This window comes from Daucus carota, chromosome 6 (genome assembly GCF_001625215.2).
Source record: "Daucus carota subsp. sativus chromosome 6, DH1 v3.0, whole genome shotgun sequence".
NCBI lineage: Eukaryota > Viridiplantae > Streptophyta > Magnoliopsida > Apiales > Apiaceae > Daucus > Daucus carota.
The window spans coordinates 24924843-24944584 of record NC_030386.2 but is presented as its reverse complement, the minus strand read 5'-3'; the positions used below and the strand labels follow the sequence as shown (position 1 = coordinate 24944584).

The window sequence follows — 19742 nt, the reverse complement described above, 5'->3', positions numbered from 1 at the left end:
CCCCTGGCGGGGCCATTAGATTACAATAGAATCAACTGAATGCAACCATATGCAACTGAATACAACCATATATGCAATTACAAATCCTGATTTCAAGTTCCAGTTTTCAAATGTCATTTTCGACCTCATTTTCGGAATCGATATATATATATATATATATGAAGTTGCATATGAAGTTGTAAAAGAGGTTGCAACACGGCTGGCGCCGCCTGCAGTTGCAAATGAGGTTGCAAAAGTTGCAAACAGTATTTTTGAAAAAAAATTTTATGAAAAAGTATTTTTAAAAATAATTCTGGAAGGTAGTATTTTTGAAAAACAATAAAAGAAAAGGTAGGTAGTTTTGTAGATTTCCCAAAATAAAAGTATTATAAATAGAGGCAAGACTGTGTAAAGTGGTAAAGGAAAGACAAGATACCTGCTCGCGTCTTTCCTAAATGGCTCAGCCAGAATTTTGAGCTGACCGATTCCGGTCGCGTATGAATCATTCTTAGAATTTAAAATATTTGTCAAACAGTCTGAAAGATCTGATACATTAAGATTACAGTCATTCAGCTTCATTAAGAAGTAAACAAATGACCCCTCGGACTTATATAAAATATAACATTATAACTTACTTTAAAAAGATTTTGTTTTATTAAAAAAAAAAAAGATTTTGTTTCCGAAGAAGAACGGGACATGGGTAATGGGATATCGTTTTTATCTCATCTGCGGCTCTGCCCATTGTTACCTGCATTGTTGTGACCAAGACCATTTATTCTCGATGACCGTGCCGCCCCAAATACTGAAAATATCAGGACAAAATTATCTGGCTTGAATACAGTACTAGGATAAGAGATTATCCATTGGCCATTCGGCCATTCCCTGTCGAGGCAACTTTCACTTGTAAAATGTTGACATTTCCAATGAGATGAGATTAACTGACAACATAATTTAATTCTGTGAAGACTGAAGATGAAATCATACAGCTTGACATTTTGTGAAGACTTTTTAAAAAGATCAACTCTAACAAGCAGCAGTAGTAGCCATTACTGTGATAAACATAAAGCAACTCTAACAAGCAGCAGTTGTTTTTTTATTATTTTTTATTTAGTATCTAGATTGGTTACAACTTCTTGAAGCCACTGGTTTTTTCTCAGGGGATTCCTCAGTCTGTGTTTATTATTTTATTTTATTTTTACATTCATTACTCAGCGAAAACTGCTTTGCTGAAGAAATATATAGGAGACTCTGCAAGGAGATAATTTTGCTACTAACTTAATGTTCTAAATTGGTTTCTTTATACCTAGTACAAGTTCATACTACATTTTGAAAGTAGATTCAAGAAAGATCAATAACCATACGAGTAACCCGTATAATTATACCGGGATCGAATATTACTGCTCTTAGGATCTGCATAGTCGAGAGCCTTGATGACAACAGCTTCATGCCTCCCATCATGTTCTTGGACTGCTCCAAATACGATCTCATTTGTCTCGCAGTTTTGCTCATAGTATGTCTGAGGACTAGATGACTGGTGTCTCTGATGGTGCTGTTGAATCTGTTTATGTTGCTGTTGCTGCAAATGTTGGTATAGCTGCTGCTGCTGCTGTTGCATATGCTGCTGGAACTGTTGTTGCTGACGAAAATCTCCATTCCACCCACCATAAAAAGACTGGTTTTGCTTATATTGCCGACTTTTCTCCATGTCCTTTGTAGTAGATTGGTAGGTTTTTCGTGGAGTTGGGTCTCTTCTTTCTAATGGAGGTGGTGCATCTCCATTTGGAATGACAAAGCTTTCTTGCACGGGCCAAGTGTTAGCATGTCTGCTCAATTGCTGGTAATATTGTTGTTGGACAGGATGCACTGGTTTTCTAAACCCTGAGAATAATCCTCCAAAGAGTTCAACTACAGACGAGCTGGTGTTTATTAAAAGCTTATGTAATGAACCAAAAAAGCCTTCTTCTCTCTCGGGTTCATGTTCATGTTCAGCTGGAATTAAGGGACGCCTAACTGATACAGGAGGCTTCTGATATGGTGCAGGAGGGAAACCCTTTAATGAATCTCTATGTTCCTGCAGGAAGAAATAAAGAAGAAGTTTAAGTGGGAATATGTATAAGCTCAACGTGTTACAAAGCATAGATACATAATAAAGGAAGCTAAATAAACTTATATCGATCCTAGATTTTGGAGTAGATGCGCTACTGGGATATCCTAATCCTCCTAACACCTCTCCTTTACACTTACAGATTTAACATCTAAATGGGATGGATGTAGAAATAAGCACATTGCCTAGCTAATGAAGTGTAGAAAACAGAACAGACAAGTACACCATGGCATTGGTTTCTTACATGGTAGGAGTCGGGGGACGAAAACATGGCTATAAGCCTACGTTGTAACAGAGCCATCATGTATCCGAAAAATCCTGCTGCAGCAAGAACTGCTATGCCTACAATCATCAATTTCATATATACATTATTCGAAATTTTACATTCAGTTTCATGTGAATGTTGTATAAAAGTATGTGAATATTTTTTTTATGTGTACCTAAATTAAGATCTCCATCATACTTTTGGGAACACTCATCATCATTGAGTTGAATCTCACGAATTGCTTGATTTCCCCTGTCAACAACCAAAAGAGAACAAGTGCTTCCAACATAAACCACATCAAAATCATTTGAGAATTTTGCATCTTCACTTGGACCATCAACATGACCTCCCCCTCGAGACAATGTCCCTCCTGCAATCGTCACAACCCCTGGATACATAGAAAAAAGACATCTGTTTTTAAATATAAACTTGCTTTGCTGATCTCCATATGATTGTATTTGTTTTGGCTGTATCATGGTAAGAAGACTTATAATGCAGGTGTTTCCAATCAGTAAATAAGTAAATTCTTAGTACTCAAGTCACCTGCATCACTGATCTTCCTAATTGCCATATTAGTGGTGTCTGCAACATAAATATTTCCTCTCTCATCAATGGTATGCCCTTTTGGGTGGTTCAATCTTGCTTCTCTTGGCTTTCCATCCACATGGCCAGAGTAACCTTCAGATGAGCCAGCTACAAGCTTTGGTCTGCTATCTGCAGAAAATTTATAGAAAATTTGAGTGGTGACGTAGCTCTGAAAAGAAAATGATTTTTCACAAAAACAACTTGCTCCTGTTAAAATAAATATTTCTGCAGCTACATAATGCAAATCAATAAGCGTTTCTTATACATTACAAAATCAAATTATCCGCCGGAGCAAAAGAAAGAGATCACAGACTGAAAATCAACAGTGTAAAAAGCTTAAGTATAATTATCCTCATATTAAGTACAAGTGATAGTTTTCATGGCAAGTGCAAACTAGCTTTCTGTGTTCACTAAAATCAACAAAGTTTAAAAAACCACATAGTTTCAAAGTTAACTAATTATGAAAAGCTGGCGGTAGTCGTTAACTAAAAGAGTTCTAAAATGAAAGTGATTAATGACTTTCATGTAGTATACCATTTGTTAGAATATAAGATCCTGGAAAGGGCCATTCTCTAAGACCTTGAGGTTTTAGAGTAACTGGTTCCTTAACATGGTATCAGAGCCAGGTTGGCAGAGGACTCGGGTTCGATCCCTGCCACCCCCAATATTCTCACAATTTATAGTGGCACGAATGGCAAATTAATGCTCCAAAGATGAGCGCCCGTGATCCACTCTTCGACCCATAAATGGGCTCTCGAGTGAGGGGGAATGTTAGAATATAAGATCCTGGAAAGGGCCATTCTCTAAGACCTTACGGAAAGGGCCACTTAATAATTAGCAACGTAATGTGGACTTGGTTTAATATCAATGAGCTGATTGAAGGTCGGGATGCAATCTTAACTAGAGCCTTAGAATAGAAAAACAACGGATGGACTTACTTTCCCCATAAACAAAAAGAGAGTAAAAGAAAAAATTGTAATGTTGTTATGAAATTTAATGTGCATAAACAGTCACCAACTTGCGACTGTAGCCCTAGTTCTTTCACATGGTCAATTCATCTAAACAATTACACACTACAGCTCAAACCAGAATTACTGAACACAATTACAATAGAATAAAAATAACAGACTTTCTCTTTAAAGAGTAATTGCTTTGCAAGCATATTATATGATCAATGGTTTTCATTGATAATCTAGTATACAACAAAGGGAATCAGCATATTAACTTACATCGGGACAACGGTGTTGAGATTTTATAGATACTCCCTCCGTTTCAATTTACATGTCCACTTTCAAGAAAATTTTTTGTTTCAAATTACTTGTCCACTTCAACTTTCAATGCAAAATCATATTTTCAAAGTCAATTCTACTCCACATATCTCTTATTCCTATTTCCTAGATCAATCTCACTCCACATATTTTGATCATTTAATGCAATTAATATGTGAATAACCACTTTTCTTAAACTGTGTGATTTTTTTAAAGTGGACATCTAATTTGAAACAGAGGGAGTATTACTATTTGCAGAATCCAACACCAGAAGGTCCCCTGATGGGGAAACCTCTACACTGTAAGGCTCAATTCCAAGTTTGCTTCCATCGAAAACAGTCTCTACAGTGTAACCACCTTCAAATTTCATCTTCGAGCGGCCAGAAAGAGCTGCAATTCTCACAACCCCATTAGTCACTTAACTCACCCCCAAACATATATACACATAAAAATTTCCAACATCAAGAAAAACAAAAACAGAGAAAACTTGAAACTGGAGTTTGTACAATGCACCTGTTGGTTTGTTAGATGTTAGTGACCAGAGCCATCTAAGTAGAAGTGAAACAACTTTTGAGACAACCCCACTAACAATTTCTACAAAACAGCAACAATCAAAACACAGATGTGAAATATGAATGAAATAATTAAAACAAAAAAATACACACATTTAGTACTAAAAAACAGTATGAAATTGATTATTTACTCACTTGCAGGAGGAGAGGATGAAGCTGAGGAGCACCCAACAAAGAAAACAACTAAAATCAGGAGTAAAATTAACCAATTTCTCCTCATTGTTGTTTCTTCTTCTCAGAGTACATCCAAAAAACGAGAATATTTATATATAAAGATGCAAACTTTGGCTTTAATTTAGAAAAGAAGAGTGACCCACAATCAATTTATTCTCACTTTGTGCAAATTAATTACAAGACCCAAATCTTGTTTGTGTTTCTTGCTTTTCTTGGAAGAGAGAGTGCAATTAAAAGGAAAAGAAGTGGGCTGTTGAGAGGGTTGTAGTGGTAGATAAAAGCAATGAAAGCTCTCTGCTCAATGCAAGAAGGTAAAGTTAATATTTATATGTGTTAAATAATGGAGCTGTCAGTTAGATGAAAAAAACTTAAGGTTCGAATCTAATAGTAAAAAAATTAGCATAAAATTATTTATTAATTAAACAGATTGTTATATTTAAAATTATATATTTTTAATAAATAAAAAAACAAATTCACTTGAACGAGCCGAGCACTTTATTTATGAACTACAATCTTCACTTAGTACTACGGCTGTAATTCGAGTCGGGTTGCTCGCCAGCTCGTCCGGCTCAAACTCGTTTAACTGGGTTCGGCTCGGCTCGACTCGTTAAACGAGCCGAATTCGGACAAAAATTCCGGCTCGTTTAATTTAACGAAGCGGCTCGATTTGACTCGTGAAAATAAACGAGCCGAGTTCAGGTAGAGGTTTAGGTTCGATTTAGTATAAAATTATGCGAGTTGGCTCACTTGACTCGTTAAAACCAGCTTGTTTAGCTAAACGATCCGGCTCGAGTTCGGGCAGAGATTTAAACTCGATTAGTTAAATAAGTCGGCTCGGCTCAGCTCGACTCGATTAAACTTGGCTCGAATTAAGTTCGGCTCGAAATTCGACTGACTCGACTCGAATTACAGCCCTGCTTGGTAACGAGACAAAGGTAGTTCACACTTATTACTAGAGTATAGGGGTGTGAACAGACAAAACGTCTGTAGTTTCTACTTTCTGGTTTTGAAAAAGGGCAAATTGTGAGTAGTATTAACTATTAACATAAATATGTTGAATATTAAATTAGGATAATATAATTTTAAGTGAAATTTCCTAATCCACTATCAAGATCAAACATAAGAGAAATTGGAAATTTATTCCAAATTTTCCACAATTTATCGTCAACAATCTTTGTATTTATACTTATATTTTGGATGCGTTTGGTGTGTTTATTTGCAGGCGCATGCGTCATGCATGTGTTTTCATTGTGAAACAGATCATAGATCTCTCCACCCGAATGTTTTCTTTTTTCTTGATGTTCCTCTTTATTTTAAACCGTTTTCTGACAAAAAGGTTTGTACTGTAAAAGGCTGTTTTTAATACTGTAGTAAAACAGGACATCTTGTGCAAAACTACCGTATCATTTTCTATAAACGAAACAGATAAGTACTCCCTCCGTCCCCCTGAGTTATATACATTGGGGGACGAGGACGCGGCACGGACTTTAATGCTCCCGTAAAATATAGTTCTATAACTTGTTTTTAAGATTTTTCTTCTCTGTATAAAAATTTGAATGTTATATTTTTATTCAGAAAAAGAAAATTTTAAAAATAAGTTGTAGAACTATGTTTTATAAGAGCATTGAAGTGCGTGTCGAGTAGTGAAAAAGAAACGTATAGAATTAAATGGGACGGAGGGAGTATCAATCAAGTACGATAAAATATGCAGGGACAGTTTGGCTTAAGACTTATAAATGATTGAAGTGTTTGAAAAAAATAGACGTCCAGAGACAAAAGTTAGCATTCTAAGTTTTTTATAAGTGTTTTTTCACTTTTTACATAAACGATACGAATAAATTTTTCTAACTTACAAACGCAGAAGTCAGGCTTTTAACAGTCACCAATAAATTGAAGAAAGGAACTCGCAAATTACAAGTGTTTACGGGTGAGTGGAGGATATTTATCATAATTGTTTAATTCTTAAAGAAAAGTTGAGAAGTTAGTTTTCAAAAACGACTTCCCTGAAATGTATTTCATAAGAATCGAATTTATAGCATATCAGTATGATTGTAAAAGTCGGAAATCAAAACTAATCTGGTGACTTGTCGATTCAGAATTTATGAGGGTTTTTTTGTACTAAGTTATTGGCCTCCTCTTTTTACTTTTGTCCTAGGATAATTACTGAATTGAAAAAATATATTTTTTAAACGAAAGATATTTAGAACACTACATATCGATTATGAATTTTTTAACAACCTAAGTCAACTAATATCCAACTATTGTAATCGAAATTATTGATTATGATTATTTCAAACTTTTATACAATGATCTTCGAAATTCGAAAAAAGGCCCTGAATAACCAGATTAACCAAGCTAATGCTCAAAATAACCATTTTTAAAAAGTTGGCCCTGAATAACAAGTAAAGACGTATGTGAAGTAGCGTTTTTAACTTGTAATAAAACGCTACTTCGTGTAACGTTTTATAATTTTGTAAAAGATGTAAACGCTACACGAAGTAGCGTTTTACATTTTTTAGGCCCAAGCCCAAGACTAGCTACTTTTGTTTCTTTTTGTTTTTTTAAAAATAATTTTGATCACCTTAGATAAAATAATAATTGGAACGTAAATTAACAGTTGTTAATATTTGAGGGTTCAGATTAGATTTTAGAATAATTTATTTATATTTAAAATTAAATTGACCGATAATTGGGGTTTATATTTGGGTTTTAGAATGATTAATTCATACTGTTTATTAAATTGACCGACGGTTAGGGTTTAGGATTGAGGGTGTAGGGCCGGTAGGCCCTACTCCCTCGAGCCTAAACCCTAATTAAGCGAGGCTGAAGGGCCGAAGGCCCTGAAGCCGAGACGCCGGCGGAATAAATAAATTTACAACCGTTAACATTTAGGGTTTAGGTTTGGCTTGCAGAATGATTAATTCATACTGTATATTAAATTGGCCGACGGATAGGGTTTAGGATTGAGGGTGTAGGGCCGGTAGGCCCTACTCCCTCGAGCCTAAACCCTAATTAAACGAGGTTGAAGGGCCGAAGGCCCTGAAGCCGAGACGTCGGTGTAATAAATTAATTTACAATCGTTAACATTTAGGGTTTAGGTTTGGGTTGCAGAATGATTAATTTATATTTTAAGTTAAATTGACTGACGGTTAGAGTTTAGGACTGGCCTTAGAATAATTAATATTTGAGAACAAGAAAACAAAACAAACGCCAAGAGAATTAGCGTTTTAATTTGTAACAAAAGAGAAACGCCACATGAGTTGACATTTGATTTTTAAAAGCCAAGCATTAAACGCTAGTATGAATAGCGTTTTTAGATGTAAAAGCCCAGCCCACTTCCAGGTGATCCACTAAAACCATAAACGCTAATTTGAGTAGCGTTTTTCTTTTTTATAAAAAAAATAAAAAACTTTAAACGCTACACGATGTAGCGTTTTTGTTTTAAAAACAAAAACGCTACACGAGAAGCGTCTCTACTGGTTAGTGAGGGCCATGTTTCGGGTATTTTGTTATTTTGGGCATTTTCACCCTAAATCTGGTTATTTGGGGCCAAAACCCTCGAAATTCTCCATGCCCCAAAACTAAAACATGTAATTTGCCCTTTAAATTTTGAATTTATATGACTTATAAGTGAGTTTGATTGTGATTGCTTTATACCAAAATTTTCGTTATTCATACGATGACAGATGAATCATGAATTACAGATACCACATAGTCTAAAAAATGAGAATACGCATTGACTAGACAATTTTGTCCCATAATTTACATGCAAAGATGCAATGCAGCGTACCTATTTTAAAGCATTGCCTTTCATTCCCTCCAAACTTGCACCTATGATCAATCCCCCTTGCCAAATTTCACCCTCTGCAACCCTCCTAGCTGCACTTCTCCATCCATCATTCTCACAAAATCCCCATCTTAATCACACAAAACTCGAAAAAAAAAACCCAAATAATCACATCAAGTCCATCCCTCCCTCTTGGCGGAATCCAGCAAACCCTCATTTGGGTTCCGCAATGACAGATGAATAGAATATTTTCGACGCCAGCATCCCAACTCCGCCAGCTCAGGCGACAAGCAGCCAATCCCCTGAAATCAAAAACCGAGCCAGCACTCGCCAGAGCTGCGCCATGGCTCTACCAAATTCTTGATCCTAGTAGCCCTATTGTTGCCAGATGGAACCGTTTTTTTCTGCTCACTTGTCTTTTCTCTCTTTTCATAGACCCTCTGTATTTTTTCCTGCCTTATGTTGGTGGACCTGCTTGTATGAGCACCGATGTTCCTGCCGCGATTACCATTACCTATTTCAGAACCATGGCTGATCTTTTTTTTGTTCTGCACATTGTGATGAAGTTTAGGATGGCCTTTGTTGCTCCAAGTTCTAGAGTTTTTGGTAGAGGGGAACTTGTTATGGATTCTCATCAAATTGCTATGCGATATTTGAAATCTGATTTTATTATTGATCTTGCAGCTTCTCTGCCTTTACCTCAGGCAAGCTGGACCAATTTAAAGATGTTTTCTTCATTTAAATTATGAATTAAATTTTTGATTTTTTTTTTCGGTTGCAGATTCTTAATTGGTATGTTGTTCCAGCAATGAAAAACAACAGTGCTGATCATGCTCACAACACTCTGGTTCTCATTCTTTTGATTCAGTATGTTCCAAGACTGTTTGTCATGTTTCCCCTGAATCAGAGGATAATTAAAACTACAGGCGTCGTTGCTAATACTGCTTGGGCTGGAGCTGCATACAATCTTGTGCTCTACATGTTAGCAAGTCATGTAATGATCTCCTCCTCGTCTTTCTCATCCTGTTATTCGCTCTTCCATTAGTAATTTGTAGATAAATCTAGCACTCGTGCACGAGACAAAACACGTTTGTTTATCATCTACTCTTGGTGCAGGTACTAGGAGCAGCCTGGTATCTGATGTCGATAGGCAGGCAGCATTCGTGCTGGAGAGACGAGTGTCTGGCGGAGCAGCACAGAGTTCCCCCTTGCAACTTTACTTTTCTGGACTGTAACAGTTTAGGACAAATCCAGCGGGCTTATTGGCTCAATTTCACCAAAGTGCTTTCTACTTGTGATGCTAATAATCTAGACTCAACATTTAAATTTGGAATGTTTTCGGATGCTTTTACTAGTGAAGTTGCTATGTCCCCCATGTATGAGAAGTATCTGTATAGCCTCTGGTGGGGTTTAAGAAATTTAAGGTGCACTTCTGCTTTATATCATATTTACATCTTCTTCCTCTTAGAAATCAAAGAGTAAACTGGTTTCTATCTTGTGAAATTCTCTCTCTGTATAGTCAGCAGAGCCTTTGATTGTGCATAATTTTTCCATTTGCAGCTCATATGGACAGAATTTGCAGACCAGCACTTACATTGGTGAGACTTTATTTTGCATTCTCCTATCCATTTCGGGTTTGATTCTGTTCGCGCAGTTAATAGGAAACATGCAGGTAACATCTTTTATCATCTGGGAGTATTTCCCTTGTCCTAGTATAGTCACTGATGTTTCAACTAAACTCTAACATTAAAATTTTAATCATTTTGATTTTTTATGAAGTCATATTTGCAATCCATGTCTGTGAGGCTTGAAGAGTGGCGAATCAAAAAGAGAGATACAGAGGAGTGGATGAGACACCGGCAATTACCTCCTGCCCTGCAAGAACGTGTTCGTCGATTTGTTCAGTATAGATGGGTTGCTACCAAAGGAGTTGATGAAGAAGCCATCTTAAAATCCTTGCCACAGGACCTGCGACGTGACATCCAACGACATCTCTGCCTAAAACTTGTCCAACGGGTATGCACTTCTTGTATTATGTTATTGCAATTATACAATTAGACATCATTCTGGTAAGGTACTTATTATAACATCCGTTGAAACAGGTTCCTTTTTTCTCACAAATGGATGTTCAGCTTCTAGATGCCATATGTGAAAGGCTTGTGTCATCCTTAAGTACCCAAGACAGCTACATTTTCCAAGAAGGTGATCCAGTAAACGAAATGCTGTTTATAATCAGGGGCCAATTGGAGAGCTCAACGACGAATGGTGGAAGGACAGGATTCTTCAACTCAATCACCCTCAGACCAGGAGATTTCTGTGGAGAAGAGCTCCTTACATGGGCCTTACTCCCCAACTCAAGCGTAAACCTCCCCACCTCAACGCGCACAGTCAGAACACTAACCGAAGTAGAAGCCTTCGCCCTTCGAGCAGAAGACCTCAAATTTGTCTCAAACCAATTCAGGCATCTCCACAGCAAGAAGCTGCAGCATGCCTTCAGGTACTACTCCTCCCAGTGGAGAACCTGGGGGGCTTGTTACATGCAAGCCGCGTGGCGAAGGTACAAGAGGAGGAAACTCTCCAAGGAGCTGGCTCTGCAGGAGAATCACTACTACATTGTGCCAGATGGGACTGGCAATGCTGTGGTCTATGACGACGGAAGCGGAGAGCATGTTTTGGTTGAGAGCTCGGATGGTACACAGCATCTTGGAGCCACCATCATGGCCTCAAAGTTTGCGGCTAATACGAGACGAGGGGTTGGGCACAAGGTTGTGCCAGTGCAAGTGGTTGGGGCTTCTTCTTCGAGCCTGAAGATGCCCAAGCTGTTTAAGCCTGATGAGCCTGATTTTTCTTTAGACAGGGAGGATGTTTAGGTAGTGCAGGAGTGGTGTGAGTTGTAGAATACGTGTGACATGTCGTGTAAATATCACTGGTAGCTTGTAGTGAGAAAATGAAATGTACAGAGTTGGGAATGTTAAGAGAAAAGCCCAATGGAACCTGTCAATTGTTTGACATGTTGTAGTTATACTAATCAGCAGACATTTTTAAAGAGGAACTAAGCATATATGGTTTGCCTAATATTGTTGTGATACAGCAGGAAGCTGGTTGCCTGGTAAGTTGAAGAGTTGAAGAATTTCTCTTGCTCGATTAATATAATTCACTTATGTAGTTAAAAAATAGGCTAAATAACCTTTGAGTCTCAAAATAGTTGGGTGCGAACCAATACGGCTTTTAACTCGGCCGATTCAACACTTCAAATATCTAATATATTAACCTACATACCAGTATAAAGTAAAAAATGGTATATAAAAAGTCAAGTATCGATTATCAAATATTTAATATCTAATCAGTTTTCTAAAATTAATTGAATATTAATTTAATCGACTTAATCATCGATAAAATCTAATTTAATCAGTTTGACGAGTTATGAAATCATTAATTATTAATTTTTAGAAAATAGGATATATATTTTATATAAAATTTTAAAGAAAAATGTCGCATTGGATTTCAGATAAAAAAGTAGGTCGTTAAAACTTAAAGCCACATTGAAGAAAAACTTAAGCAAGCGAGACTCACAGATCCAAAAAACTAAGAACCTGTGTTTGACTTGTGTTCATCCAAATCGTAAGTTCTCACTGCCCTTCATTCTTAAACCTTCCTATGTAAACACATGTATATTATCTATGTATTGATTTATATTATATTTAGTCAATTGCTGAATAGTGTATTAAGATCTAGGGTTTATGATAAATTCTTAGCTTTTTGATTTTGATTTTGTTTGAGTTATTAGATTAAGATGGACAAAGAAACTAAGGTAGCCACAGAAGAACCCAAGATTGATTTGTTCGAAGATGATGATGAGTTCGAGGAGTTCGAGATCGATGAAGGTCATTTCACTTTTTTATTTTGTGTTTTTCGTATTGCCAATTCATTTTAATTCAATGTTATTTCATGTTTTCTAGTAATTATTTTTGTTAACGTGCTGTTTTTTACATTGATGTTAAATGTTTATTGATTTCTTTCTAAATATACATGTCAATTTTCAGCTATCCTTCACTGACATTTTTTTTAGTGTCTTTGTGTGTTGTTTCAAATTATGATACATGCTAGGTTATATTTTATTTTTGAATATGATTGCTATGTGGGTATGTGGCACTTGTTCCAGTGTTCCCATGTGGTATATTTAGTTGATATGTAATCACGATTTATTGAATACATGAGCATGAGGATTTATTAAAGTTTCTAAACTTGTGATTGCATTAGGAGATGGAGGGTCAATAAATTTTTTCGTTGACAATAATAAGAACAACTTTGTGTCTAGATTCTGGTGTACTAACTACTATGTTATATTAAAACATCTTTTGCTGTTGGATGTGAAGAAATAGGATAAAAAGGTTAAGTATATGACCTGCTATGCTGCCATTGTAAATTTGGAGATTACTTTTTGTTTTGCATGTCATGAGAGGGGGTATATGGAAGTTGCGCCAAAATAAAGCATTTTCGTGGCATGCAAGTCTTGCAACTAATCCCGAGCTATGTGATTAATTCGCCAATTTCATAAAAGAATTCTTAAGTGCTAAGTTGTATAAGTAGGAACATTTTTTGGTGACCATGCTTATTCTAGTGCAAGGAGTTGGGGTTCGTAAAATTTGATCTGATACAATAAAAGTATTTTACCAACTTGGACAGTAATATTTGGCAGGTTTTATAAATGATCTTGAAATTTGGCAAGGATTTGGGTAAATAATCGCAAATTCGGGCAGGATTCTAGTAAAAGAAATTTTAAATTTTGGATGTTGAAAGAATCGGTAAGTATTAATATATAAATAGACTCGAGTGATATACAAAGAAGAGGGAGTTATGAGCTTATATATGCTTCAAAATTTATTGAATGTTCTTACATTTTTATGTGTGCGATGCGCTGAACTTGTAAATCCCCATCTTCATATAGAGAAACTGAATTGTAAAATACAAATAATTTCTGATCATGAGGTCTGAAAGTCGCACCTACTATAAGCCCACTATAAGCGGAGTTTTCAGGAATGACATATCAAAGGAGTTCAAACATTATATTGATGGGAAATAGTGTGTATATTTATGTGTTTTATAAGCGGGGATAGTAGTTTATTAAATACATAATCAATATGTTGTAAGCCCCTTTTTTTTTGGCCCTAGTCAATGAGGTTATATTACTAGAGTTCCCATTTCCTAAAATAAGTAATGAAATCCCCGCACACTACTAAATGACTTATTTGTTGATATATTATTTAGTATCTTAACGAGTTCCTTCATTTATGGGTTGTTATACATAAACATCGTCATCTCTTCCTTCTGTGGTTGAGATTTCCCGGGGTAGAGGTATAGATTTTGATCGTGTTGAATTATGAGATATAGATTTGTCATTATTTTTGTTCGCATCAGAAAATCTTTTTGAAAATAAAATTGACTATCGTCTTGTAACTGCTTTCTTCTAATAGTAATTTAGTTTCATAAACAGATTTATAAATTCTCAGGAAATTATTTTTAAAACAAAATATTTGCTTCAAAAAATTTCTTAAAGTTTGCTTTATTCTGCCAGATGCTTAGAGTATTAGTTGTTGGGCTTAACAACTCAGCCTTATCATTGTTTCTGGTATTGTGGGACACTTGCGAAAGTGTTGTTGTCAGAAGTTGAACTGCTAGAGGTTTAATGATCATTTGTATTGGAATCCATTAGAATTTTAAAGTCTTTCATATGACATCGGTATATATTGAGGTTATGTATTCAAGGAGTTGATTTTTGTTGCTCATTGAATAGTTTGTGTGGGATTAGGTGGTCAAGTATAGATTATAGTATTTTATTGAGATTAACTAATGAGGATTAAGAATGAATATGTAAGAGGTCTTTTGTTTTTATTAGTATGTAGTATGTTCTATATGTGGGGTTAGAAGTTACTCGTATTAAGTATGTATCTTATTTATAATAAGCCAAATTGTTTATATATTAGCAGTTCGTCCGACCAAGCTATCTTTTTAGTGCTTTTATATTTTTATTCATCTCTATCAGATCTTCTGCATTATTAATAGATAATGGTATTAATAGGTTAATAATATTAAGGTGGTCCTTTGTACTGGAGTGAATAATTTGCAAATCAAACTACAATTTTGGTACTTCTGGAGTACAAGAAATTACTGAGAAGTCCCTCCACTCCATTCATTTAATGTCCTATTTTATTATGTTTGCAGAGTGGGATGAGAAAGAGGGAAAAGAAGCAACACAACAATGGGAAGATGATTGGGATGATGATGACGTCAGTGATGACTTCTCCCTGCAATTGAGGAGGGAACTGGAGAGCAACAACGTGAAGACTTAAATTAAGTGAGCTTAAACTTTCATATGTCATAGCATTTCCCTTGAATGTTTGAGGACATATTCTAGAATTTTTATTTGCTCTTTGGCTATGTGACATCTTGTAATGGAACGTACAACTTTGGAAATCTTATGTGACAGTATGAACAAAAATAAATCAATGTCGTGAAGTTTCGCTTATATAAATGTAACATAATCAACTTCAGTGACAACATGCAAATAAATTATAAATAAATAGGAAAAATGTGCTATTTACTGGAGCTGAAATTGGACTGTTTCTGTTCGATTTGTTTGTCCATTTGCTCGTCATACAGATATGCTTTGATCGACTAATCCCTTGTCAAACAAATATTTATGATTGTCCATCTTTTGTGGACAACACATTAGATTTATGTTGCTCGGATCTCGGCACAGAGTGTCGGATAATGAAACTTGTCGATAGTGGCAGAGCCACCCGGTAACCTGAGTAAGCTAGTACTCCCTCCGTCCCCCTGAGTAGTATACATTGGGGGACGGGGACGCGGCACGGACTTTAATGCTCCTGTAAAGTGTAGTTGTGTAATTTATTTTTAAAATTTTCTTTTTCTGAATTAAAGTTTGGATGTTATATTTTTATTCAGAAAAAGAAAATTTTAAAAATAAGTTACGGAACCATATTTTATAAGAGCATTGAAATGCGTGTCGAGCAGTTGAAAAGAAACGTATACAATTAAATGGGACAGAGGGAGTAATATTTGGGCACATTAGTTATATTTAGTTCAGTAGTTATTGTCTTTTAGAACCCTGATACCAAAATTTCAAACTCATTTTCAACTTCTTTTCCATTTTTTCCCCACCACCCACAAAAAATTGACTCCTGATTTCTCCAGCCCAGTCTTAATTTCGTAGACCCAAACGCCACATAAAGGACTGAGCTTCTACCATTCTCTAATTTGTCATCGAGCCATTTCAAATATAGAGGCTTTTGGTCATAGTTTCTGGCTTTCATGATTTGAGTATCAATAGACTTCGGTTCCAGCTCATATAAACTGTTTACTATAAGGCCAGCTCATATAAACTGTTTACTATAAGGCCGTAGCTATTACTGGTCGCAGTGATAGTCTCCTACAGAACTCATAGCAAGGACCTTTTGATTCGCGATCTTTAATAGGCGAAAGAAAATCATTCTTGTTACTTTAATCCAAGGAAAATCTGGAACTTCAAACAATCCATCATCAGATTCGACCTCAAAGATTATTCTACTGACTGCTACAGATCGACTTTCTAGCACTAGAGAAACCGTTGAAACCATCAGTTGCCAGCCAGGGAATTCTGAACTTATTGGCTGAATCAAGTGTCCAGCCTAGGAAACTATCGCTGATCATAAAGTTACATTAGGTAAAGTCCCTAATGCTTCTTCAAAATGTGGTTTCATTAATTTGGTGGAAGTGGCAAATGTTACAAAGAGTGACATAGACGGGAGTTTGTCCGTGCTCTCCACCCCTTTGAGAACGCCATCTATATTCTTGGGGAATGGCAATGTAATGATTGAGGCAGCAGTTTTAGCTAGACGAGTGGAAACGAAAGGAACCATTGAGGCAGCAGTTTTAGCTAGACGAGTGGAAACGAAAGGACGGTTCGCTGGGGTGTTGAACATTGTAAAGGTAATGCCATGGGTGAGGATGAGGCGGGCTAGTTGAAGAAGAGGAATGTTATGGCCTTTTGACATAAACGGGGAAAGAACATGAGTTGTTGATGAGAACCAGAATCAAGAGCATACCCCGTTTTTCTGCTGTCTTAAGTAGTTGTGTTCCTCGTTCTCTCTACTACGATTCTTGATTATCTTTACTTAAACTACGTAGTTGGAAACAACTAGTAGCACAATATATCGTGTGGGTGTTCAGGATTCCCTTGCTTTTCTCGGCCTCATGTTTTGCTTCTCATATTTCTTCTCCCTAGCCATGTTTCTGCATTTAAAGTCCTGCCAGTTAATTAAGGCTTAAGATTAAACTTTTCCGCCAGTTACTTGAGACTTGCTGATTAAGTTTGCTGGAAGTTCTTTAAATGCTTTGCGCACCCATAGGGGTGATGAAACTACTGTTTTAAGACAGCTTGCATAAATCTCTGTTCCTAGAAAACACAGGGGGTGTTGGGCGTGGCCCAGCTTTTGGGCTTATAAGTTTTAAGCAGTTTATTAGCTTATAAGTTGAGATGAAAAGTATTTAACACCTGATTAACTTGTTAAGGTTACAAGTTAAAAATGTGAATCAAATGACCTGGCAGTTAGCTTTGCAGTTTGTATATTGCGAGATGTAACTTCCCAATCCCAGTTCATTCTTGCACCGACAGTCCGTCGAGCACAACTAACTTTCAGAATGTTACATTTCTGACGATTGTAGGCGCATTGTGCTTGCAGAATATTTCATGACCAAGACAAGAAAAAACCAGGAAGATCTAGAACCGTGTCACTCCTAGATCCCCCTCTGATAGCCGGTTGCAGTGGCTTCACAAAGTAAAAGAACAGTGTAAAACAGGACGTGCATAGTGTTTCTATGCACTTTTGTGTGTAGAGTTCCGTATTGTGTGTTTTTAGATGATGTCTAGTCACGACTCCAAGTCTTGTAAATTTTATCAAGTCATTATCAGTGGAGAAACAGAGCCATCAACTTTAAAAGAGTTGATTGTGTGAAAGAAAATATAGTCTACTTTGTTGTCCACTAGAAGAGCTCCTACACATGGGAAGATGCACATGTTTTATGTCTTTGTAAATTGTAAAGCATATGTTAAGAAATGATTCAACCATTTACGTCAAAGTTTTCATTGTTTGAGAGTGCTCGTAAAAAAAATGTTGTTGTGGAAATCATATAGTGTTTGGTAATTTTGTAAAATTTGCTTGTTTTGAATTATAATATAAATAAAATAATGTTTTTGGTGAGGATTGAATATGAAATTCGTAACAGCTTCTTGCAAAAGCGGACTTGCTTTTTCTAAAAACAGCTTTTTAGCTAAAAGCTGCTGCTCATAAAAGCTGTTTTTAGATTTATCAATCATAAAAGCTGTTTTTAGATTTATCAAACAGTTTTTCACCTGTTTTTCAATGAAAAGCTGATGACCCAAAACAGTATCTTAGTACATATCTGACCATTAAATAATTATTAAATTTTTAAAAAAAACAGCCTTTGAGCTAAAAACGGCTGTTTAGAAAAGGTGTTTTGAGATTTACCAAACACTTTTCAGCAAAAAGATGATGTTGACCCCAAACAGTACCTACCATTAAATAATTATTAAATTTTCTTATAATATACTCTAATTATAGTATATTATTGTACTTTATATTGTTTTAAACCTTTAAGCAGCTATAATAATTACTGCTACTTCAAATCTCTAAATAATTTAAAGAAATGTTTAAGAATTATGAGGGCATATTTTTATTATAAAATCATTATGTGCAAAAAAAAAATTATAGATCTTATTAAACATGAATTTAAAATATATTTAATTCAAACACATTTATAGATACATTTATGTAAACATATTTTAAAAGCCTAATTATTTAATAATATATTTTAATTCATACACGTTCTTTATATTTATATAGATATATTTTTAAAAAAATAGTATTATATAATAATGAAACTAAAATACTCAAATTAGTGTGCACCATATACAAGATGATGGTATTAAATCTCAACGATATTGTCTAAAATTATTGGTTAAATTAATAAAAATTGAGATTAAAACTAGCCGAATGAAATAGAAGCAAGTTTCCTATTTGAGTGGCTGCGAAGAGCAAAATGATTCAAATGAATATCACGTTACATGACCAAATAAAGTCGGGAGATTCACTGGTGTTGATTGAAGTAGAACCAAGTCTTATTACACGTTACAAAAAGGCAAGGACATTGAACATCTTACTTCTGTTTGTAGCACCCACCCACAAAGTTAGTTGTACGCATTCAACACACTTATTGGGAAACAGTTCCTACAAGAAAATGATCAAATGTATCCGCCTGATTACATTATTCTTTAAGACTAGCTACTATAATGTGGTGACTCTTACTTAACTTGCTATGAATGCTAACATATATAAACATAATATGAAAAAGATAGTGCTGGATCAATACATCATTTATTTATTATTATTATTAGGGAAAATAGATTTTTTTGCCACTCAACTTATAGCGTTTTTAGAAACTTACTACTCAACTAAAATATTTTTTCTTTTAGTCACTAATGTTAGGTTTGGTTTTATTTTTAGCCACCAACTTAGGTTTGGATTTAATTACTAGCATTATGATAATGTTTTGTAGCATCATTTATACATAGTGATAGTATGTAATATTTTGATGATGTGTCGTATGTTTATATATTTATATATAGCAATAATAATATAAAATGAGCCGATGAAAATTAAAATCAGGAAAAATCGTAATTAGATTCTAAAAATTCAATAAATCATGAATATGAAATTAATTACTTCAAACAATTCACCTCCTCTCATAAGATAAAGTGTAATTGAGTGATATGACGCATCATCTTTCGCTATTAAAGTTTTAATCAACTAGCTCAGTTTAAGATCTCTTTTAAACTTATCTTCAAAAATTTTAATAACTTTATCTTATTACAAATTTCAAAATAAATAAACAGATGTGAAAACTTAAATTTCGATGATTGTCCTCTATA

General features: G+C 35.3%; 3 protein-coding genes and 1 pseudogene across 5 annotated transcripts; 2 read left to right on the top strand and 2 right to left on the bottom strand.

Annotated features, from left to right (window-relative positions):
- Positions 1-1218: 1218 nt before the first annotated feature.
- LOC108226437 (uncharacterized) lies at positions 1219-5252 on the bottom strand. 2 transcript variants are annotated; one of them, XM_064080352.1, is made up of 8 exons: positions 4909-5251; positions 4715-4795; positions 4447-4591; positions 4163-4194; positions 2892-3062; positions 2524-2736; positions 2328-2425; positions 1219-2050 (listed from the first exon to the last, which is right to left on the bottom strand). In XM_064080352.1, exons 1-8 carry the CDS (start codon positions 4991-4993, stop codon positions 1328-1330), a joined length of 1548 nt encoding a protein of 515 aa, XP_063936422.1. In that variant the 5' UTR covers positions 4994-5251; the 3' UTR covers positions 1219-1327. The 2 variants fall into 2 exon arrangements, with proteins under 2 accessions (XP_063936422.1, XP_017256888.1); XM_017401399.2 differs by lacking the exon at positions 4163-4194 and having other exon boundaries at positions 4451-4591; positions 4909-5252.
- A 3519-nt stretch (positions 5253-8771) lies between these two features.
- Positions 8772-11604, top strand: LOC108226435 (cyclic nucleotide-gated ion channel 18). Its single transcript, XM_017401395.2, has 6 exons — positions 8772-9438; positions 9516-9728; positions 9851-10158; positions 10295-10406; positions 10514-10750; positions 10837-11604. Exons 1-6 carry the CDS (start codon positions 8971-8973, stop codon positions 11602-11604), a joined length of 2106 nt encoding a protein of 701 aa, XP_017256884.1. The 5' UTR covers positions 8772-8970.
- A 623-nt stretch (positions 11605-12227) lies between these two features.
- Positions 12228-15266, top strand: LOC108226444 (protein DSS1 HOMOLOG ON CHROMOSOME V). 2 transcript variants are annotated; one of them, XM_017401407.2, is made up of 3 exons: positions 12228-12355; positions 12522-12618; positions 14957-15266. In XM_017401407.2, the coding sequence occupies exons 2-3, from the start codon at positions 12528-12530 to the stop codon at positions 15082-15084; spliced, it is 219 nt and encodes a 72-aa protein (XP_017256896.1). In that variant the 5' UTR covers positions 12228-12355; positions 12522-12527; the 3' UTR covers positions 15085-15266. The 2 variants fall into 2 exon arrangements, with proteins under 2 accessions (XP_017256896.1, XP_063936358.1); XM_064080288.1 differs by having other exon boundaries at positions 12297-12355; positions 12528-12618.
- Positions 15267-16144: 878 nt separating this feature from the next.
- On the bottom strand, positions 16145-16821 carry LOC108226445 (UDP-glycosyltransferase 90A1-like; annotated as a pseudogene).
- Between the last annotated feature and the right edge of the window lie 2921 nt (positions 16822-19742).